The 16,102-nt window shown below is 34.1% G+C and overlaps 3 protein-coding genes across 3 annotated transcripts in view; 2 read left to right on the top strand and 1 right to left on the bottom strand.

Annotated features, from left to right (window-relative positions):
- Positions 1-16,102, bottom strand: part of LOC115451434 (CD63 antigen) — a 47,067-nt gene that overhangs the window by 26,700 nt on the left and 4,265 nt on the right. The window lies entirely within an intron of this gene.
- Positions 25-5,671, top strand: LOC115451420 (leukocyte surface antigen CD53). Its single transcript, XM_030179729.2, has 5 exons — positions 25-185; positions 1,971-2,159; positions 2,884-3,054; positions 4,484-4,693; positions 5,459-5,671. Exons 1-5 carry the CDS (start codon positions 78-80, stop codon positions 5,528-5,530), a joined length of 750 nt encoding a protein of 249 aa, XP_030035589.1. The 5' UTR covers positions 25-77; the 3' UTR covers positions 5,531-5,671.
- Positions 7,229-14,592, top strand: LOC115451428 (CD63 antigen). The gene is made up of 5 exons (XM_030179742.2): positions 7,229-7,572; positions 7,651-7,839; positions 11,555-11,725; positions 13,040-13,270; positions 13,567-14,592. The coding sequence occupies exons 1-5, from the start codon at positions 7,510-7,512 to the stop codon at positions 13,633-13,635; spliced, it is 723 nt and encodes a 240-aa protein (XP_030035602.1). The 5' UTR covers positions 7,229-7,509; the 3' UTR covers positions 13,636-14,592.

Here is a 16,102-nt window from a genome sequence, read left to right as displayed (position 1 = left end):
TGAGATATTGGCTTGTTTATGATTGATAAATGGGCATCATCTCAGTTTTCAGTTAGCTTATCTTTTTCAGCGGACGCATGTATAGTTTATATAGAGCAATAATGGCATTTAGTTTTGAAGTTAAAGTTCCTAAGGCGTTGAAATCTGTAAAGTATACTTTAGCTGCAGTGAATGGTGTGTTTGTGGTAAGATGAAGAGACCTCAAACGTTTTCATTTAATTTTAGCGCCAAATTAGTTAGACTTTGTCGTGATGCTGTTAGTGAGATGTGATAATGATTGTGGCGATAAGTTTTCTCGTGACGCTTCCTTCTGGTTATCTGATAAGACATGTTTAAAAATGAGTTATAAATAAATCTAGAGTTAAATTTTTAACTTACCTAAGTACTTACCTAATTTATATACCGAACTATTTACTTAATATCTATATCACGTTATTGGGATAATAAAGTAACGATGGCATATTTCGTAATGTAGATACTAATTAAAGTCAACCTACCTAATCACTTGAATTATTATTTAATTGCTCGTTTTTATTATGTAATTATGAATAATAACTTAAATGTAGTTACATGAACCAAATGAGGATTTTTGTTTGCTATACTTAATGCTAATAATTTCTAAAATAAAAAAAAAATTATAGCACCTACCTACCTATATAATAATGTTAGGTTCTTATATAATAAATAAAAAAAAATCAATGTTACTACACTAAGCTCTATAATAGTGGACTACAGTAATTGTAATACAAATGGTCATAAATTAGATATTGTATCTATATTTTTTACCATTGCGAAGTTTGTCGTGTTTGAAGGACACGGAACAGTAAATAACTAAAATAACTGTTTATGACTGACTTTGACTTTTATTACACTGTTGAGGAGGATTTCGGTGTAGCTTATTTCAGAACGGGCCGTTGCTGGCGGCTTTGGCCGTTGGAAAAGCCATTACCGCTATAAAAGTCGCCAAAACACTTTACGACGCCAGTGCCATCTGATTAAAGGGTCCTTTACTTCCGATGAGTGCAAAATGCCGGGGTAATAATTAATCCATGATATGGTCTACCCGTGAGCCCAATTTCACCAAAATCCGTTTAGTTGTTACTGCGTTTACTTGCAAATTTTATAAGTCAATATAAGTCGGAAATATCAATGTCTGGTAAATAAATAGAGTAGAATAATTATTAAATATTTACTAACTTAGCTTGCTACTAACCACAAGATTGCAACATTATCTACACTAGGAACAGACAATTAGTCCTTGCATCAGTAATTATTGTACAGAACATTACCATTTATTCACAGAACATAAATTATAATTTAATATACTTATAATACTCCCATATAATCTGAAATTCATTCTATAATCAACTTGTTGCCGAAAACGTTACATTAAATTCTGCCAGTGCTAGTTTGTTAATAGTGTAGGAAGTACTATTTCTCAGAAGGACAGTACTTCTAGAGTCCTTTTTCACGATGCCTGAGAGTTTACTGAGTGATTAGCGTTTGCTAATCATCGAAAATAATATAGGGTTAGGAAATATAAACGTCAAGCCTCCAAATAAATGATAAACAAAAGGGTAACTATTCGCATTTAAGGCTTGTTTGACAAGTTGCCAGTAAATTTTATTTGATAGTGATTTTATTACTTATCTACCATTTGTTTAGGAGCATAGATTAGAGTTACTTTTGTGTTTGGTCGGCTTATACATTTATGTGACGAACAGCATTTACACTGGTGTCATGAAACAGATCTTAATTGTCTTAAACTTTAATTAGCAGATAATTTTAAGGTACTTGATAATTATGAAATAATAGCCTTTGTTTGGCAACAAGTTGAAAGCATCTCTGCGGTGCTTAAAAGAGGCCTTTTTAATGTACAATACTCTCCAGAGGAATGGATAACTAACCACGTCATTCAGTTGTTAGAAAAAATGAATCGAATTTACTATAAATACAATTTTATGTTTCAGATCACTGGTTTTTTACTCTTAATCGTCGGGATCGTGATCCTGGTCACCTACTCAGAATACGATCTCCTCATAACTCGGAGATTCTTCACGATACCCGGTTTTGTGATTGCGACCGGAGTGATCATTCTCCTAGGTTCATTTCTGGGATTCTATGGCGCTATAACGAAACAGTTTTACTTAATTGCCGCGGTGAGTTATTTGGTAATATTGTATAATGATACAAGTATAAATGTAAGATAAGTAGGTAAGTATCGTAAAGTAAAAATATACATAAGTACAGGGTCTAATGACCACAGTACTTGATGCACGCCGCTTTCGTCTGGACAATGGCGGCCCTAAATGTCGCGGGGCTCCAGGCGAAAGCAGAAAGAAACGGACGCGAGGCCCCGGGCAGAGTAAAAAAATGTTCCCCTGTTTTAACAGTTTAGTCGGTAAAAACGTAAAAAAAGGTCCTGCGAGGCACCGCGCGAGGCCTCTGTAAGCGCGAGTCCCTGGGCGGTTGCCTAAAGGCCGCCTCTGCGTCTGGAAATCTGTAGGGGAGGCCAATGTTTAGCAGTGGACTTTATGTGGCTGATGATGATGATGACAGCGACCAAATATATTTGAGTTTAAAAACAAATAGTTATAGATTCGATTTTCATTTGATTCAATCTTCTTCCCTGCCAGCCCGAGCTGGCTTCTTTGTTTACTAAGTATATTTTTCATTTATTTTATTTTCAATATAGATTGTCTTTATTTATATAAGCTAATCTAATTAAGTAATAATTAAATGTTCTCATGTACCTTGACTTATCATAAGTGCAACCATGTTCGCCTACGTGATGAATAAAGCATTTTTATTTTTTATTTTATTTTCATATTCTCTGGGAAGTCGCGAGCAATATTTAATGTATCAAAATTTTGCTTGTTTCAGTACTGCGGCCTGTTAGTACTTGTGTTGATATTCGAGATAGCTATAGTAATCGTGAGCTATGGGTTGAAGAATGACGCGACTTCCGCGATCAGGTCCCCAATGCTGCAAACCCTACAGCTGTATGAGTCCAGACGCGACATCGCCAAGATATGGGATGATCTGCAAATGCAAGTGGGTATTGGTTCTTTTTTTACTAGAGTACCTATATAGTAGGGAAAATGTATGGCCTAAGCTAGCTCGGGGCCCGTGAAAATCATTCCTTCATCCCATTTAATTGCCTTTTAAAATTACCTTAGACATGTTGTCATAATTAGATTTTGCTAATTTATCATCGAGCTCGATCCCCTGGCGCCCCCAAAATACTTATGGCGTTTCTCAAAAAATTTGACGCCACGCGAAAATTGTCTTCGAATTGCGATTGCGAAAAAAGGGACTTACGCCATTCGAAACTCGATACCTCTGCACATGTCAATCTGAAGCAAATGTTTACTTATAAACAATTTAATTATCGAACTTACTTTCGGTTGCTAACTGCATACCAGCTTCCGCATACACAATGAGACCGCAAGATACCAAAATATAATTCCATGATTCATTTTATCTCATTACCATGTGTCGTTTATTATCGATAATAATAATCGTCGGCAATATTATTATCTTTACTTATATACCCTTTTAGTATGATCGTGAGGAATTTGCTTCGATATCCGGCAGTTACAACACAGAAGTGCTTAATCATTTGTTAATTAAAAGACCATGCAATAAAATGAATTGTAGTCATATTGTAGTCGATTTGTGTATCTTGGTAAGATCGATATATTTGCTGACTATTTTATAGAGAACCAACGTGATGGCAGAACGTTTTTTTAGGTCCTAATTAGTATTTTATAGGCAATGGAATAAAGTTGCTGATGATGTACTAGTTAGAGTCTGTTTTTTGTTGTTGAACGTGTACGGCAATGGGCCCTACTACACCTGATGGTAAATGGAGTCCAATAGAACTGACCGGAATTAATTACCACTCTGCAGTCGATATTATTATGCCGGCCTGTTGGAACCGAATATACAAATGATACCGAACGTATACATATATAACTGGATATAGATTTAGCGCTTCCCTACGCCCTCGGCGTCCCCTCTTATCTAATCTGGCGCGCTATCCCTTGAAACCGGTTCTGCAACAAAGCCAAAGCCTCAGGACACCGCTTTTTATTAACTTTTTTTTATTACAATTTATCATTTATATTATATAAGTACTTCAATTGGTCTATTAGCTAGTCTAGTGATTGAAACTCGGGTAAATCTGGTCAGGTTATTTTTTAACATAGTTTGCCCTAATCTAAATTGTCATGGTTCTAATATTTGTGACAGATCCATAAAAACTAAACGAAATTCTGCAAAATGTCTAAAAGTATATTCTTCTGACTCTAGAAAATTTGCTTACAGACGAGAAGAAAATGTGTATGTGTGTTATTTTTTTTAAAACAATTTTTATCATCTCTTTGTTTTGTTTGTAAATTGAATGTGTCGTCGTGTTGTGCGAATAAATGTTCTTTTATTTGGACTTTAAGATTGTCATTACTAAATTGTCTTCCCCCAGTTCGAATGCTGCGGCGTCGCGGGCCGTTTCGATTACGTCTCCAACAGGATCCCGGTGAGCTGTTGCCACATCGACTACGGGACTATATCACCCTTCGAATGCATGACAGCCAACGCCTACCCCACGGGCTGTGCGAGCGTGCTCGGCGAGTGGCTCAGTTACAACGCACATGTCATCGCCATCTGTGCGCTACTAGCATTGTGTTTGCAGGTCTGTTTTGTTTTGTATAGTATGGCAAAGTGATCCTAAACGTAAGTACAGTAGCGTCTAGGTAGTGTCGATTGACAAGAGATGGTGTTTGGGTAAAGTATCTATTCTTTAATATAAACTGATGAATCATGACGTTTATAATTTCGGAGAATGATATCGATTAAAAGACGAGTGTAGTTTAGGTAATGTTTATGTTTTTGATCTTGTAAGTTGGATTATTGCTACACCGGTCCCTCGCCTGATATCAAACTCCACGTCTGCTCATAAACTAAGGCAATATCACATGGAACTTTAAATAATATGATAGAAAAGTAAAGTAGATACTAACCTACTGCATGCTGCACTATGCGAGCACCATTTTGAGTCATTAAAATGTTATGTTAAATTAAAAAAAAACAGTTATTGTGCTGTCCCCTGTTCTTTATACACGAGACATTTCGCGATGGCAGCAAAATAAAAAAAAAATGTTCTCAATTCCAGTAAAAAAAAGTAAAGTCCCATTAAAAGGTCCTAGTTTATGAATTTAGTTAGGAAAACCAATTATGAATTAGCCCAATCTGAATATATTTACTAGAGCGAAATAGTGCCACCTGACTTTTGTTCAGTTCCGAAATTACCGATGATTATGATGGCTTCGATGACGATGACGACGACGGTGATGATTATGATGATGATAATGATGATAATGACGACGACGCTGATGATTACGATGATGATTACAGTAATAATTATGCATGTTGATCATGATGGTAATATCTTTTACAGGTATTACTAACAGCGATGGCTGGATGGCTGGCGTACAGATCTAAGTTCGAAGAAATTGAACTTGAATCATAAGTTTTATTTATTAATTTATTTTTTGTTTTCCTTGTTTTCTTTGATTTAGCAGTTACATGACCTATAGATTCAGTATTATGTGAATGTGTAGAAAGAGTGTTTTCAGTTGAATCTGTGTAATAAAGTTATATTGTCTGCAAATTTGTTCTTATGTTACCCCGCTTGAGTTCCTGTGAACATGTGTACCAATAAATTATACCTTTTTCAAAGTTAATTTGGTTCAAGATATTTTTAGTGAGTAGAAACTGGAGTTAAAAAAATTGTCAGCGACGTAAGCTACTGTTCTGGTCTATTTTTACTGATCAGCAGGTCTCATCATTCATTCTTATCGTTATTCAAAGAAATCCACATATTTTACGTCTTTCTCCACTTTTAATCAAGTTTTCTTCTATGTGAACAATTTCCAATAGCAAAATTTGATTTGAGTCTAGATGTTTGGAGATAGAAAACCCTTATTTTAATATTATTATATAGGTATACTAGGTTTTGCTCGCAGTTTCGCCCGCGTATAGAACCTATCCCGTTACAAAAGTCCTTAAATCATTAGCGAAAAGCACCACTTGTATAACGCTAGTGTCATCTATTCAAAAAGTTCTTGTATTTACCATGGGAGAAAAATACCGGGACAAAAATACATATGTTTTAATTCGGCATATGATCTACAAATGAACTAATTTTAGCCAAATACCTTTAATGTCCAAACATTTTCACGAATCCTGTCATTTTTAATATTAGAAAGATTCTGAATATGACCAAAATTATTTAAGCCTAATTTCCTTTGTTATTGTAGGTTATTATTAATATTATTGGTATATTCTGCGTTTGATAAATCCCAACTTCACGGGCAAGGATTTTGGTAGTACAACGAAGTACACTGCGGAACAAAGATTAAGTCATATTGGATACTGATTTTTGATACTATCTCTAAAACGTATATACTTATTTTAGGATTAAGGTTCTTTAATCAACCCCGCCAATCGTTCAAGTCATTTTATTATAGCTAGTCATTACAAAAAACTAATTACACTTAGATGAATTGTTTTATCTCATAGCAACTTCACGTATGAGTCATTGATATCTTTCGGTGCTCGATTTTCAGTGATTCATTAGCTCGTACAATACCAATATCATTCTGTAGGTGTCAAAGTAGATTATTTTATTTGGTAGTGGAAATTTATATTTTGTCTTTTATGAACACGTAAATGTCGATACGAGCAAATTTTCTGGTAGAATGCGTCATGTCAGCTCACAACAGTAGCAAGATGTTCGCCTTGATTCTTTATAATTTAAGTCTTAAATAATCCCATAATGCCCAGTAATTTTTATTGTTTACTTAAATTATACCACGTCCTTCAAATGAAAACAGAAATGTGTTTTTGGTAAGTCTGAAATACGCATTTAGGTAAATGAGCATCCCGATTTTTTTTTCTGGTTTAATTTTGAAATACTTATATTTACTACTTTTTGCCTACGGCTCCACCCGCGTGTAAAAGTTTTTCCGGGATAAATATTTTTCTCATCATTCAAAAGTTCGATTGCAAATATGTTTCGCAAAAAAGGTAAGGTTGTGCAAGAACGAATGAAATGTACAAACAAGAAACTTGACTCAAATTAAATTGTTAATTTACGTTCGCCTTGTTTCCCTTATCAGAAATACGTAACATTTCCTTCACGCTGATACGACACTCGCATATTACGGCGGCAGTTAAAATTAACACCTTTTGAAATATCACGAAGCCAGACGGACGTCGTATAAAATGACTAGATGACTACAATTATTTTAATGATTAAATATTTACGTGAAAACTATAGACAAAGGTTACGTACAAATTGTGATCGCGTGAAGTGCCTCCAACGAGATAAATCCGCTTGTTTTTCTTATCAAGATTAAAATAGTGATAAAGATATCGCCGCCAAAACTGTACAGGTGCAGCCGTCGGGCGAGTGTGTCGTGTGATTCTTAATAAAATAAAATAAAAATGTGGGCAAAAATATTTACAACAGTGAAATACACTTTGGTGACAGTGAATTTGTTGTTCGTGGTAAGTAATATTTATTTATGAGCGTCATGCATATGTTTTTATAAAAACGTGACGAGTTCATGTGACGCGGTGTTTCAGATAACTGGAATCATTATATTGTCGGTGGGTGGCTCGGTGCAGTCCGCCTATAATGGATATCACCACTTCCTTTCGGATAGATTCTTCTCGTTACCAGCATTTTGCATCGCGACAGGAATTATTATATTCCTCATCTCATTCTTCGGCTTCTATGGCGCATTTATGGAAAATTATATGATGAACATGGCGGTAAGTTGACATTTCCTACTCACAAATAAATAAAAAAAAACTTCGACAAATAAGTATAAATTAGGTTGCCAGAAAAATCTATAGTATTTTAAACATGTTTAAAAATGGAATACAATTTTAGGATCAACACACACTATTCACGACAGAATCGCACTTATAGTCCTTGATTTAATGTCTATAATGCTGTGATGATGTTACGCCGTTAAAATTTGTTTACAATGCGCCCTGGGATGATGGAATTAGAATAACTACGTTGTGTCCGGGACGAGCGACGTGCCCTAAATATCAGCTATTGTTTCACTTCGAAGAACACAACATAGGCACAAACATGTAGTTTATCTTTTGATAATAACAAAACTATAGTTAACATAGATTATGGAATTAGTTATGTAAAATATGGACTTAAATGTTTTATTATCAGTAGACTGTAAAATATAAAGACGTACGTTATACTACCACATTATTTTAGCACTTTTTAGAATATTCTAACTCGTCAAAGAGGCCCGTTATAATTTTGTTTGGGAACACCTATTACATACGCATGTTAATGAGAAGTTGGAAACCAGTATTCCACTTTAAATATTTTATTGCTACGATACATTAATTCTTGTTATAATTTACGTTGCTTACGGTACATACAGATTTTGCCACCAGACGAATTTGTTAAGAATTCTAACATTATTAGTCTTGTTGTTTACATTTTACAACACAAAACACACATCACCCCTTTACTCTAGAGGGAGTAGGCAGAGTTTGCAACCAGAGCACACACTTTCCACATGTGTGTCGTCCCATGATAGAGAGCGAGTCTACCGTCCAATCGGGCACAAAATCCAGGCTGATATTAATCAGGAAAAGCCTAATATCACTGCTCTCAAAACGATATAAAGATACGCAATATAACTACGCCACTGAGGTAGACCCGATGCAATGTGAGTAATTGAGAGTACTTATAAAAAAAAATTACGAAGTTTTTGCGTCAACGGTACACACCTAACGTCAAAGATCCATTGGTAAAACATGAGATAATTAATACCCACACATATCCGAAATCCATTTCTTAGTAAAACTTGCTAGAAAAGCCCCGCACATATCCAAAACCGGCACTATCACATCAACCTACATACTTTTGCCAGATCGGAGGCAACAATACTTAACTATTAGTTGCAAATATAAAGTACAATGTAAATGAAACGTGACAACGTAATCGAACTAATTAGCAATTATGGCTACCGTCCAAGGATGTTTTATATTCACGTTTTTTACTATCTTCTTTAGACTAAAGCTGAATAGAAGAGACGGAAAGGAACGTTCATAGAACAATATATATTAGGGATGTTTTTACTCTTACTTTTACGACTATCAAAGTGATCCTTTGATTAGAAAACCCTTGATTATAAAAAGATGGAAATGCTCCCGTAGACGGAATAGGGCTCTATAAGTAACTAGTAGTTGCCTACGGCTCCGCCCGCATAAAAAAATCTCCGAAATAAAAAGCCTAATGCACTCAGGGATAAGGTAGCTTCCTATGAGTGAAAGAAATTCCACAATAGAGTATGTAGTTCTTGAGATTAGCGCGTTAAAAATACTCTTCAGCTTTATAATATTATAGATTAAAATACAAAATGTGGCCAGTGCCCTCTCTCCAGAGCCTATTTCCATACCATAATACAATAGACTGATTTAAAATATCATGTTTATGTGAATATTGATATCAATGCGTTATCAATAAAATCGTTCGCCTATCATTTGAATGTTAATTGTTCATTATCACAAATGCATGAATTGATAAAACGTACAAAGTATGATGGCTGATTACTTGGTTCACCATATTTCTTTGATATGAACAATAATCCTGTGAATTAAAGAAAAAAAATGAGGATTTCCGTTGGTCAATAGCGATAATAAAGGCTAAATATAGCTTGTATCCACGAATTGCTATAGCATTATGAACAATCATATCTTTAATCCTCGAAGGGGTAGCCAAAGGCGCAACTGGTGCCCACTTTCCCCCATATCAGCTACTATCAGAAGATATTTTTGCTTCTAGACTCCTTCTATAAATAGATAAGAATAATTTTTTTATTATATATCTTTTTTTTTAAACCAAAGGTAAGTTTCTTCAGCCGTTCTTGGGTTCCGTTCACGCCTATGCACGGAAGGACATTTGCCGCGGCCCTAGGCACATAGTTCAGTGTGTATACATGGTTGTAACTTCACATTAAGGCCTTGAGGGCTCCCGAATATCTCTGGGCCTTCTCCCCTCCTTCCATCCTACAGTCGCTAAGCCAGGGATTCCAGTATTCCATTAGCTGCGTTCCAAAGTGTGAATGCAAGGTCACTTATAAAAAAAACATCCTAGCTTATGTGAGTCGTAATATAAAACCAACTGCAAAAATTTAACGAAGTTATAGAATTTAGACCTTTATAATTAAGAAGTTATGGTTGTGATAGTGAAATAGCAATAAAGATTTTTGTTATAAAAATACATTTTTCTAGATAACAGGATTAACAGATCGAACAGAGTAAACTTATATTTTGAAACAGCTTCACTGTTATAAACAATTTTGAAAGAAGGTAAGAAAAAATAGATTAGCAAAGAAGAAAGCTAACTTTTCATGGCAATAGAAATTATGTTTATTTATTTATGACGTTATTTTTCATCTTTGCAATCGGTGTTGAAATTGCCTATAATTATTCCTACCCTGAGTCTTCAGGAAGTACTGAACAGAAATTTCTTAAGTATATTCCGTAGTGTACGAGATAAATACGCCACTCTCCGATGCAAAACTGAATTGAATTTCCATAGTCTATTTCGTATTCTATGCTATAAATATTATATGTGCCTATTAATGCCTTAACATTAATCCATTTATGCATTCATATTCAATTAATAACTGGAAATATAACAATACTACGAAAAAAAGAAGTATGTAGTTAATTATACCTATTTGATTACAGTTAATTTATATTTTCTGCGTTTGAAAGCCGCTACATAATAAATTTAAAGATTTATTTTATTATGAACATTTGATGTCATAGTTTATTGACAACCATTAAGGCAGATTTATCAATAACACGGATAGACAATAAAAATAAGCATCGATACAATTCTGTCCTCCAAACATCATTGAGACAACAATACTGTTGAAATCATTGCATTTTCTTTCATCCTTATCATTTTACATAAGTAGTATTCTTTAGAAAAATAACTAAGGTCAAAAATGGGTTCGAAAATGAATAACATTGCATATATTTTGTAATAGAAGCTGTAACCGATGCTATAAGGAATCATCGCGCCGCTTTATTCCAAGACATCGTGATAGTTGCTATTGTTTGAGAAAAGTAGTTACTAGTAGTACAGGAGTGCTTTTCTACAATCGTTTATGCTAATAGAAAACAGAAAAAATGTATAGGAATGATGTACATAACGTTAGCGTTTACGATTGTAGATAAGGATCTTGGTTACGGGCCCAAATCACTATCATCACACACATACGGAATAGAATGCTTATGGAGTACGGAGTTAGAACACAGGGTTTGATATGATTGCGATATTTGCATGAAATACAGTGTATCTCTTTGTATATTTAAGTAGTTATGATTACCATCGGAAGTAAATTTCTTGGCCTTTCTAAAAAAACACAGTTAGCCGTTCCCGACTTCCCCTCTTTTCTGACAGAGCGTTATTAATTTCATACCGAAAAAATTCCAGTTCGTCGGCGCCATGATACTGATGTTTATTTTCCAACTATCGGCGTGTATCGCTGGCTATGCGCTAAGAGGTAACACTGTTGCCCTAGTGCAGCAGCAACTGATGTCTACCATGGAATTGTATGGACCTTCACTGGAAGTTACCAAGTTATGGGACGAAGTTCAGGAAGACGTGAGTATTTTTACAAAGAGATTAGCGTGCTAAAATATTACTAAGAGATTTGAAATAGTTTTATTAAATATAAGTATAGATATTTTATAAGTACTATAGTTTATTGAATGCAATTCGAATTAAGAACTTCGTATTCTAAATTCAAAATAGTAAGAAAACAGCTTATACACCTTAAAAATATTAAAAATGTTTAAATCTCTATGGTTTTTAAAACTATATCGGTAGTACTATTGTCGATGGCTAGACGGCAATTAATACCTAATTAAGTGAATATCGACATTAATTTACTATCATTTTAGATGTTTTTAATGATTTCACTTTATCATTTATGGCCTATGCAAATATGATAATTGTTAAATATCAAGCTTGTTATGGAGATGCCTTATAGATTAGTCTTGTTAAAGTATAAGAAAAAAATATTGACAATAAAATTATACGTGAAGAAAAAATATCACAAACAACATTTGTGTCACACGAATCAATTAAACAATTACATTGAACTATCAATAATGTATTGTGTTCTGATGATAATCATAGAACACATACTGATAACGGAATAAGTGATTAGATTGATTTATTTTAAAATAAATAACTTTTTTTTATTGCGAACATCTTATTCCATTGTTTTGGTAAAATCTAGCAAATTTCTCTGAAGATTGTCCGCTTTTTACTGCTATTTTATCTGTGATTTTTTATTGATTGCGATTTAAGCACCTAGTTCTATTTTTAATGACAATATTTATAAATACCTAGTGACATTGTAAACATTCTAGTCTTTGGCATACAATATTATAAAGTACTGTATTTGCTATCTACCACTCACTCGTCATCGATGCTTTCGCGGAAATGCTTCAGTTCGTAAGATAAAAATTGTATTTCTTAACTTGAGACGTCATATAGGTACCTACTAATAATACAATCTATATAACTTGTGGATAACATTTTTGTAAGTCTGATATAAATTCATGGATGTTTTGTCAAAAATAAAATGTATATGTACCTAATTATGAGAGTAGACTATTGTGAGTGTTGTGTACTCCTATAACTGGTACACACATCAGAATGTGACTACTACTTTTATGTTATTAACAAGAAATGTGTGTACTGTTGGAGAACCTTATTTAAATAAATAAATAAATAATTAAATAGCACTTAATTATTCAGTTCCAAATTCAAATTCTTGAGGATTTATCCTGTGGTGTCAATTACAAGCAGTAGGAACCTACATAATGTTTTCATGTCAATGATGATTCTAAATTCAAATATTTAAATGTTTCTATTACCTCTTGTAATCAATCACCTCTGAAATTCCAGTTCGAATGCTGCGGAGTGGTGAACGCGAGTGACTGGATTGCGCCACTAGGCACCCAGCAGACTGGCGGTCTACCAGTGAGCTGCTGTCCTCACGTTTACGGCACCATCCAGACGGTAAACTGCACCGTCATCCAGGCCTATGCCACTGGCTGCGCTGAGGCGTTCGGCGACTGGGTCAAATCGCATGCCACTGCGATCGGAGTCGCGGGAATCTTCTTAGTATTAATGCAGGTTGGTATTTTCCCGCATTTTAATTACTAAATACATATTATCAGAAAAATGTAAGGGAAAAAATGCGAAATTACGGCCATTACCCGTCTTCAAGAATTCTGGTTAATCGACAGGAGTGTGAAGCGGATGAGTTTTGCATCTTTGTATTTCTATAAAGTGGTTAGGTAACTTTGTGACTGCATTGATCAGCCCGTGTCCTATATTTGTGTTACTTTATATTATACTTTGCAACAGTCTACGTTTGTTTTAGCTTCGAATGCTAAAATATTATTTAATTATTTACAATGTGATTTCAGGCGTTAGCGGTGGGCGGGGCGTTATGGATGGCCAAGATGTCGAGGGAAGAACGAGGCGCTTATCCATGAAGTTTCTAGTCCCTTGCTTTTAAAATCACTTGAGGCAGCATGTAAATAGAAATGAGGTCTTATGCACAGGAAAAAAGTTACTGGTATTTTAAAATTTAAAAGAAAAATATGTAAATAATAAAAATATTTTTTAAAGTGAATTAGGATCCTATTAGGTATATTAAAATATGTAGGAAATTAAATTGTTTGTTGAATTTAAGAATAGAATACGTTAAAATAATAATCCAGATTTATTGGGAATGTGTTTAATAATGTAAATTATTTACTTTGATTCAAATCTCTTTTGCTTTTCATTGCTTACATACTGTCTCAAGCGAAACTAGATAAATTTAAGTATCAATCTGTATAGCTAATACTAGAAATGTGTAAAAATGTGACAGCATTGTGAAAATATTTACTTAGTATTACTAAGTTATGTAGTGTACAGAATATCTGATAATCTGTTATTGTTTTATTTAATATTATTATGACTGATGGTCATTGTTTAAGTTAAATTATAGTTTAAAAGTTATTTACCTTTCAGTTATTTTTCCCTAGAATGAACTGTTTTCCAGCATTTATTTGGTACAGATAACGAGACTCTAGAAATAAATGTTAACCATAAACAGACATCAAAATTAGCCAAAAGCTTTCTATCCACAAAAAAATATAAAAAAAATAGTATTTATGATACGTATACATATTTACCAAAAAGGTTTCTTATTTATATCTCGTACACATTCGTGTGAGTTCGAAAAACAATTTTAAAAATGTTGGCGGCAGAGAATGGAATTGATTTAAATATGTATGTATTTCTATTGTTATTTTCACTTTGAATATTTTTTAATTTACTCCATTTCCTATTAAAATACTGTTAAATAAAAATGCCGCTAACTTGAACATATCGGTACAAGAATAAAAGTAAAAAAATTTGGTTAACGAGATTGTTATTTATAATTAATACACTATTAAGCTATTTTTCATTTAATTTATTGGCTTTTAAGTAGGTATCCTTATATCAAGATATATGATGAAATGCTGAAGACCAACGCAAAGCAAAGAAGTATATTGATTAAATATCGTGCATAAAATTCATTACGGTAGGTACTTGATATACTTATTACCAAGTCAGACCAGTCCGGCAGCAGGCAATGTCAAAAATGGGTTGCAAAATTATTGTAATTGCATTTTATGTCCTTTAATGGTAACTGAATTTTGTTTTTTGTTCAATAATTATTGAATAATATGTAATAATAAATCTTCTTCTTTTTAAATAGGTACGATTTTTTAATAAGTAATGGTATGTACGTATGAAAATATATGAGTGTTGTACTTATACCACATTCTGCCTACATTCGATAAATATAGCTAGAATATTCAATTCGTTGCTTCGCTTAGATTTACGGCATTTATAATCCTGTCTGGAAACATTTTTAAATAGTTATATGTTTATTATTATAATAATAATAATAATGTCAGCCCTGTATTATAATACTTGCCCACTGCTGAGCACGGGCCTCCTCTACTACTGAGAGGGATTAGGCCTTAGTCCACCACGCTGGCCTAGTGCGGATTGGTAGACTTCATACACCTTCGAAATTCTTATAGAGAACTTCTCAGATGTACAGGTTTCCTCACGATGTTTTCCTTCACCGTTAAAGCGAACGATAAATTCACAAAGAATACACACATGATTTTAGAAAACTCAGAGGTGTGTGCCCTTGGGATTTGAACCTGCGGACATTCGTCTCGGCAGTCCGTTCCACACCCAACTAGGCTATCGCCGCTTCCGATTATTATTAAGTTATAAATAAATACATGAGTAAAAAAAATAGTTATAAATAAATACATGTGTAGAAAAGTTCTCTTGTAACTTTTTTTGTTATAGTGGCTCCGCTTGTGCCTAAGATTTGTACCTATATATTTATCTTGCTATTTGGTTTCCCGGTGTAGAAAATGCCCTATGCATTGATTTAAGAGGTGGTTTATCTATAGGTCATATTTTATCAAATCCGAGCAGCGATTTCCGTATTTACTGCTAAGACTTTGAACGTTTCAACAACCACGATAAATGTCTCCCCCTTGGGCTTGCATTTGGTGTGAAGACCGCGCGCACAAGAATTGCCTCTAGAGATACATTTTTCATAGATAAGGTTTCAGGAAGAGTAACTTCGTGGAACGATAGCCGCGCCCTTTACATGTCATTTCGATGTAGCCTCTATCAAATTGAGATAAGTGTTATCAAAATATTATGAGTACATCCATCTCTCTGCCTATACAGATAGTAGGGTTCTATTTATTTTTTTATTTCCTCTTTGTAAGTGAATGGTTGGGTTAATCAGATTGTCTGATTAAAAATTGCCTCAGTGGCGTATTTGTATTGCGTGAGTGGGAACACATCGCTATAAGGTTCCGTGTTCGAATCCCGGGGGAAGTGACATTGGGTTTTTCTATTCAGTCGGCCCGGGGTCTGAAATTTGTGCTCGAT

This window comes from Manduca sexta, chromosome 17 (assembly GCF_014839805.1).
Source record: "Manduca sexta isolate Smith_Timp_Sample1 chromosome 17, JHU_Msex_v1.0, whole genome shotgun sequence".
Taxonomy (NCBI): Eukaryota; Metazoa; Arthropoda; class Insecta; order Lepidoptera; family Sphingidae; genus Manduca; species Manduca sexta.
This window is presented reverse-complemented; position numbering and strand designations above follow the sequence as displayed.

Bases quoted from the DNA above. Each gene is read 5' to 3' on its own strand.
- LOC115451428 (XM_030179742.2), top strand. From the start codon at position 7,510: ATGTGGGCAAAAATATTTACAACAGTGAAATACACTTTGGTGACAGTG. The intron at 7,573-7,650 runs GTAAGTAATATT...GCGGTGTTTCAG, and splicing joins CAGTGAATTTGTTGTTCGTG to ATAACTGGAATCATTATATT. The intron at 11,726-13,039 runs GTGAGTATTTTT...CTGAAATTCCAG, and splicing joins GGGACGAAGTTCAGGAAGAC to TTCGAATGCTGCGGAGTGGT.
- LOC115451420 (XM_030179729.2), top strand. From the start codon at position 78: ATGTATAGTTTATATAGAGCAATAATGGCATTTAGTTTTGAAGTTAAA. The intron at 2,160-2,883 runs GTGAGTTATTTG...TGCTTGTTTCAG, and splicing joins AGTTTTACTTAATTGCCGCG to TACTGCGGCCTGTTAGTACT. The intron at 4,694-5,458 runs GTCTGTTTTGTT...TATCTTTTACAG, and splicing joins TACTAGCATTGTGTTTGCAG to GTATTACTAACAGCGATGGC.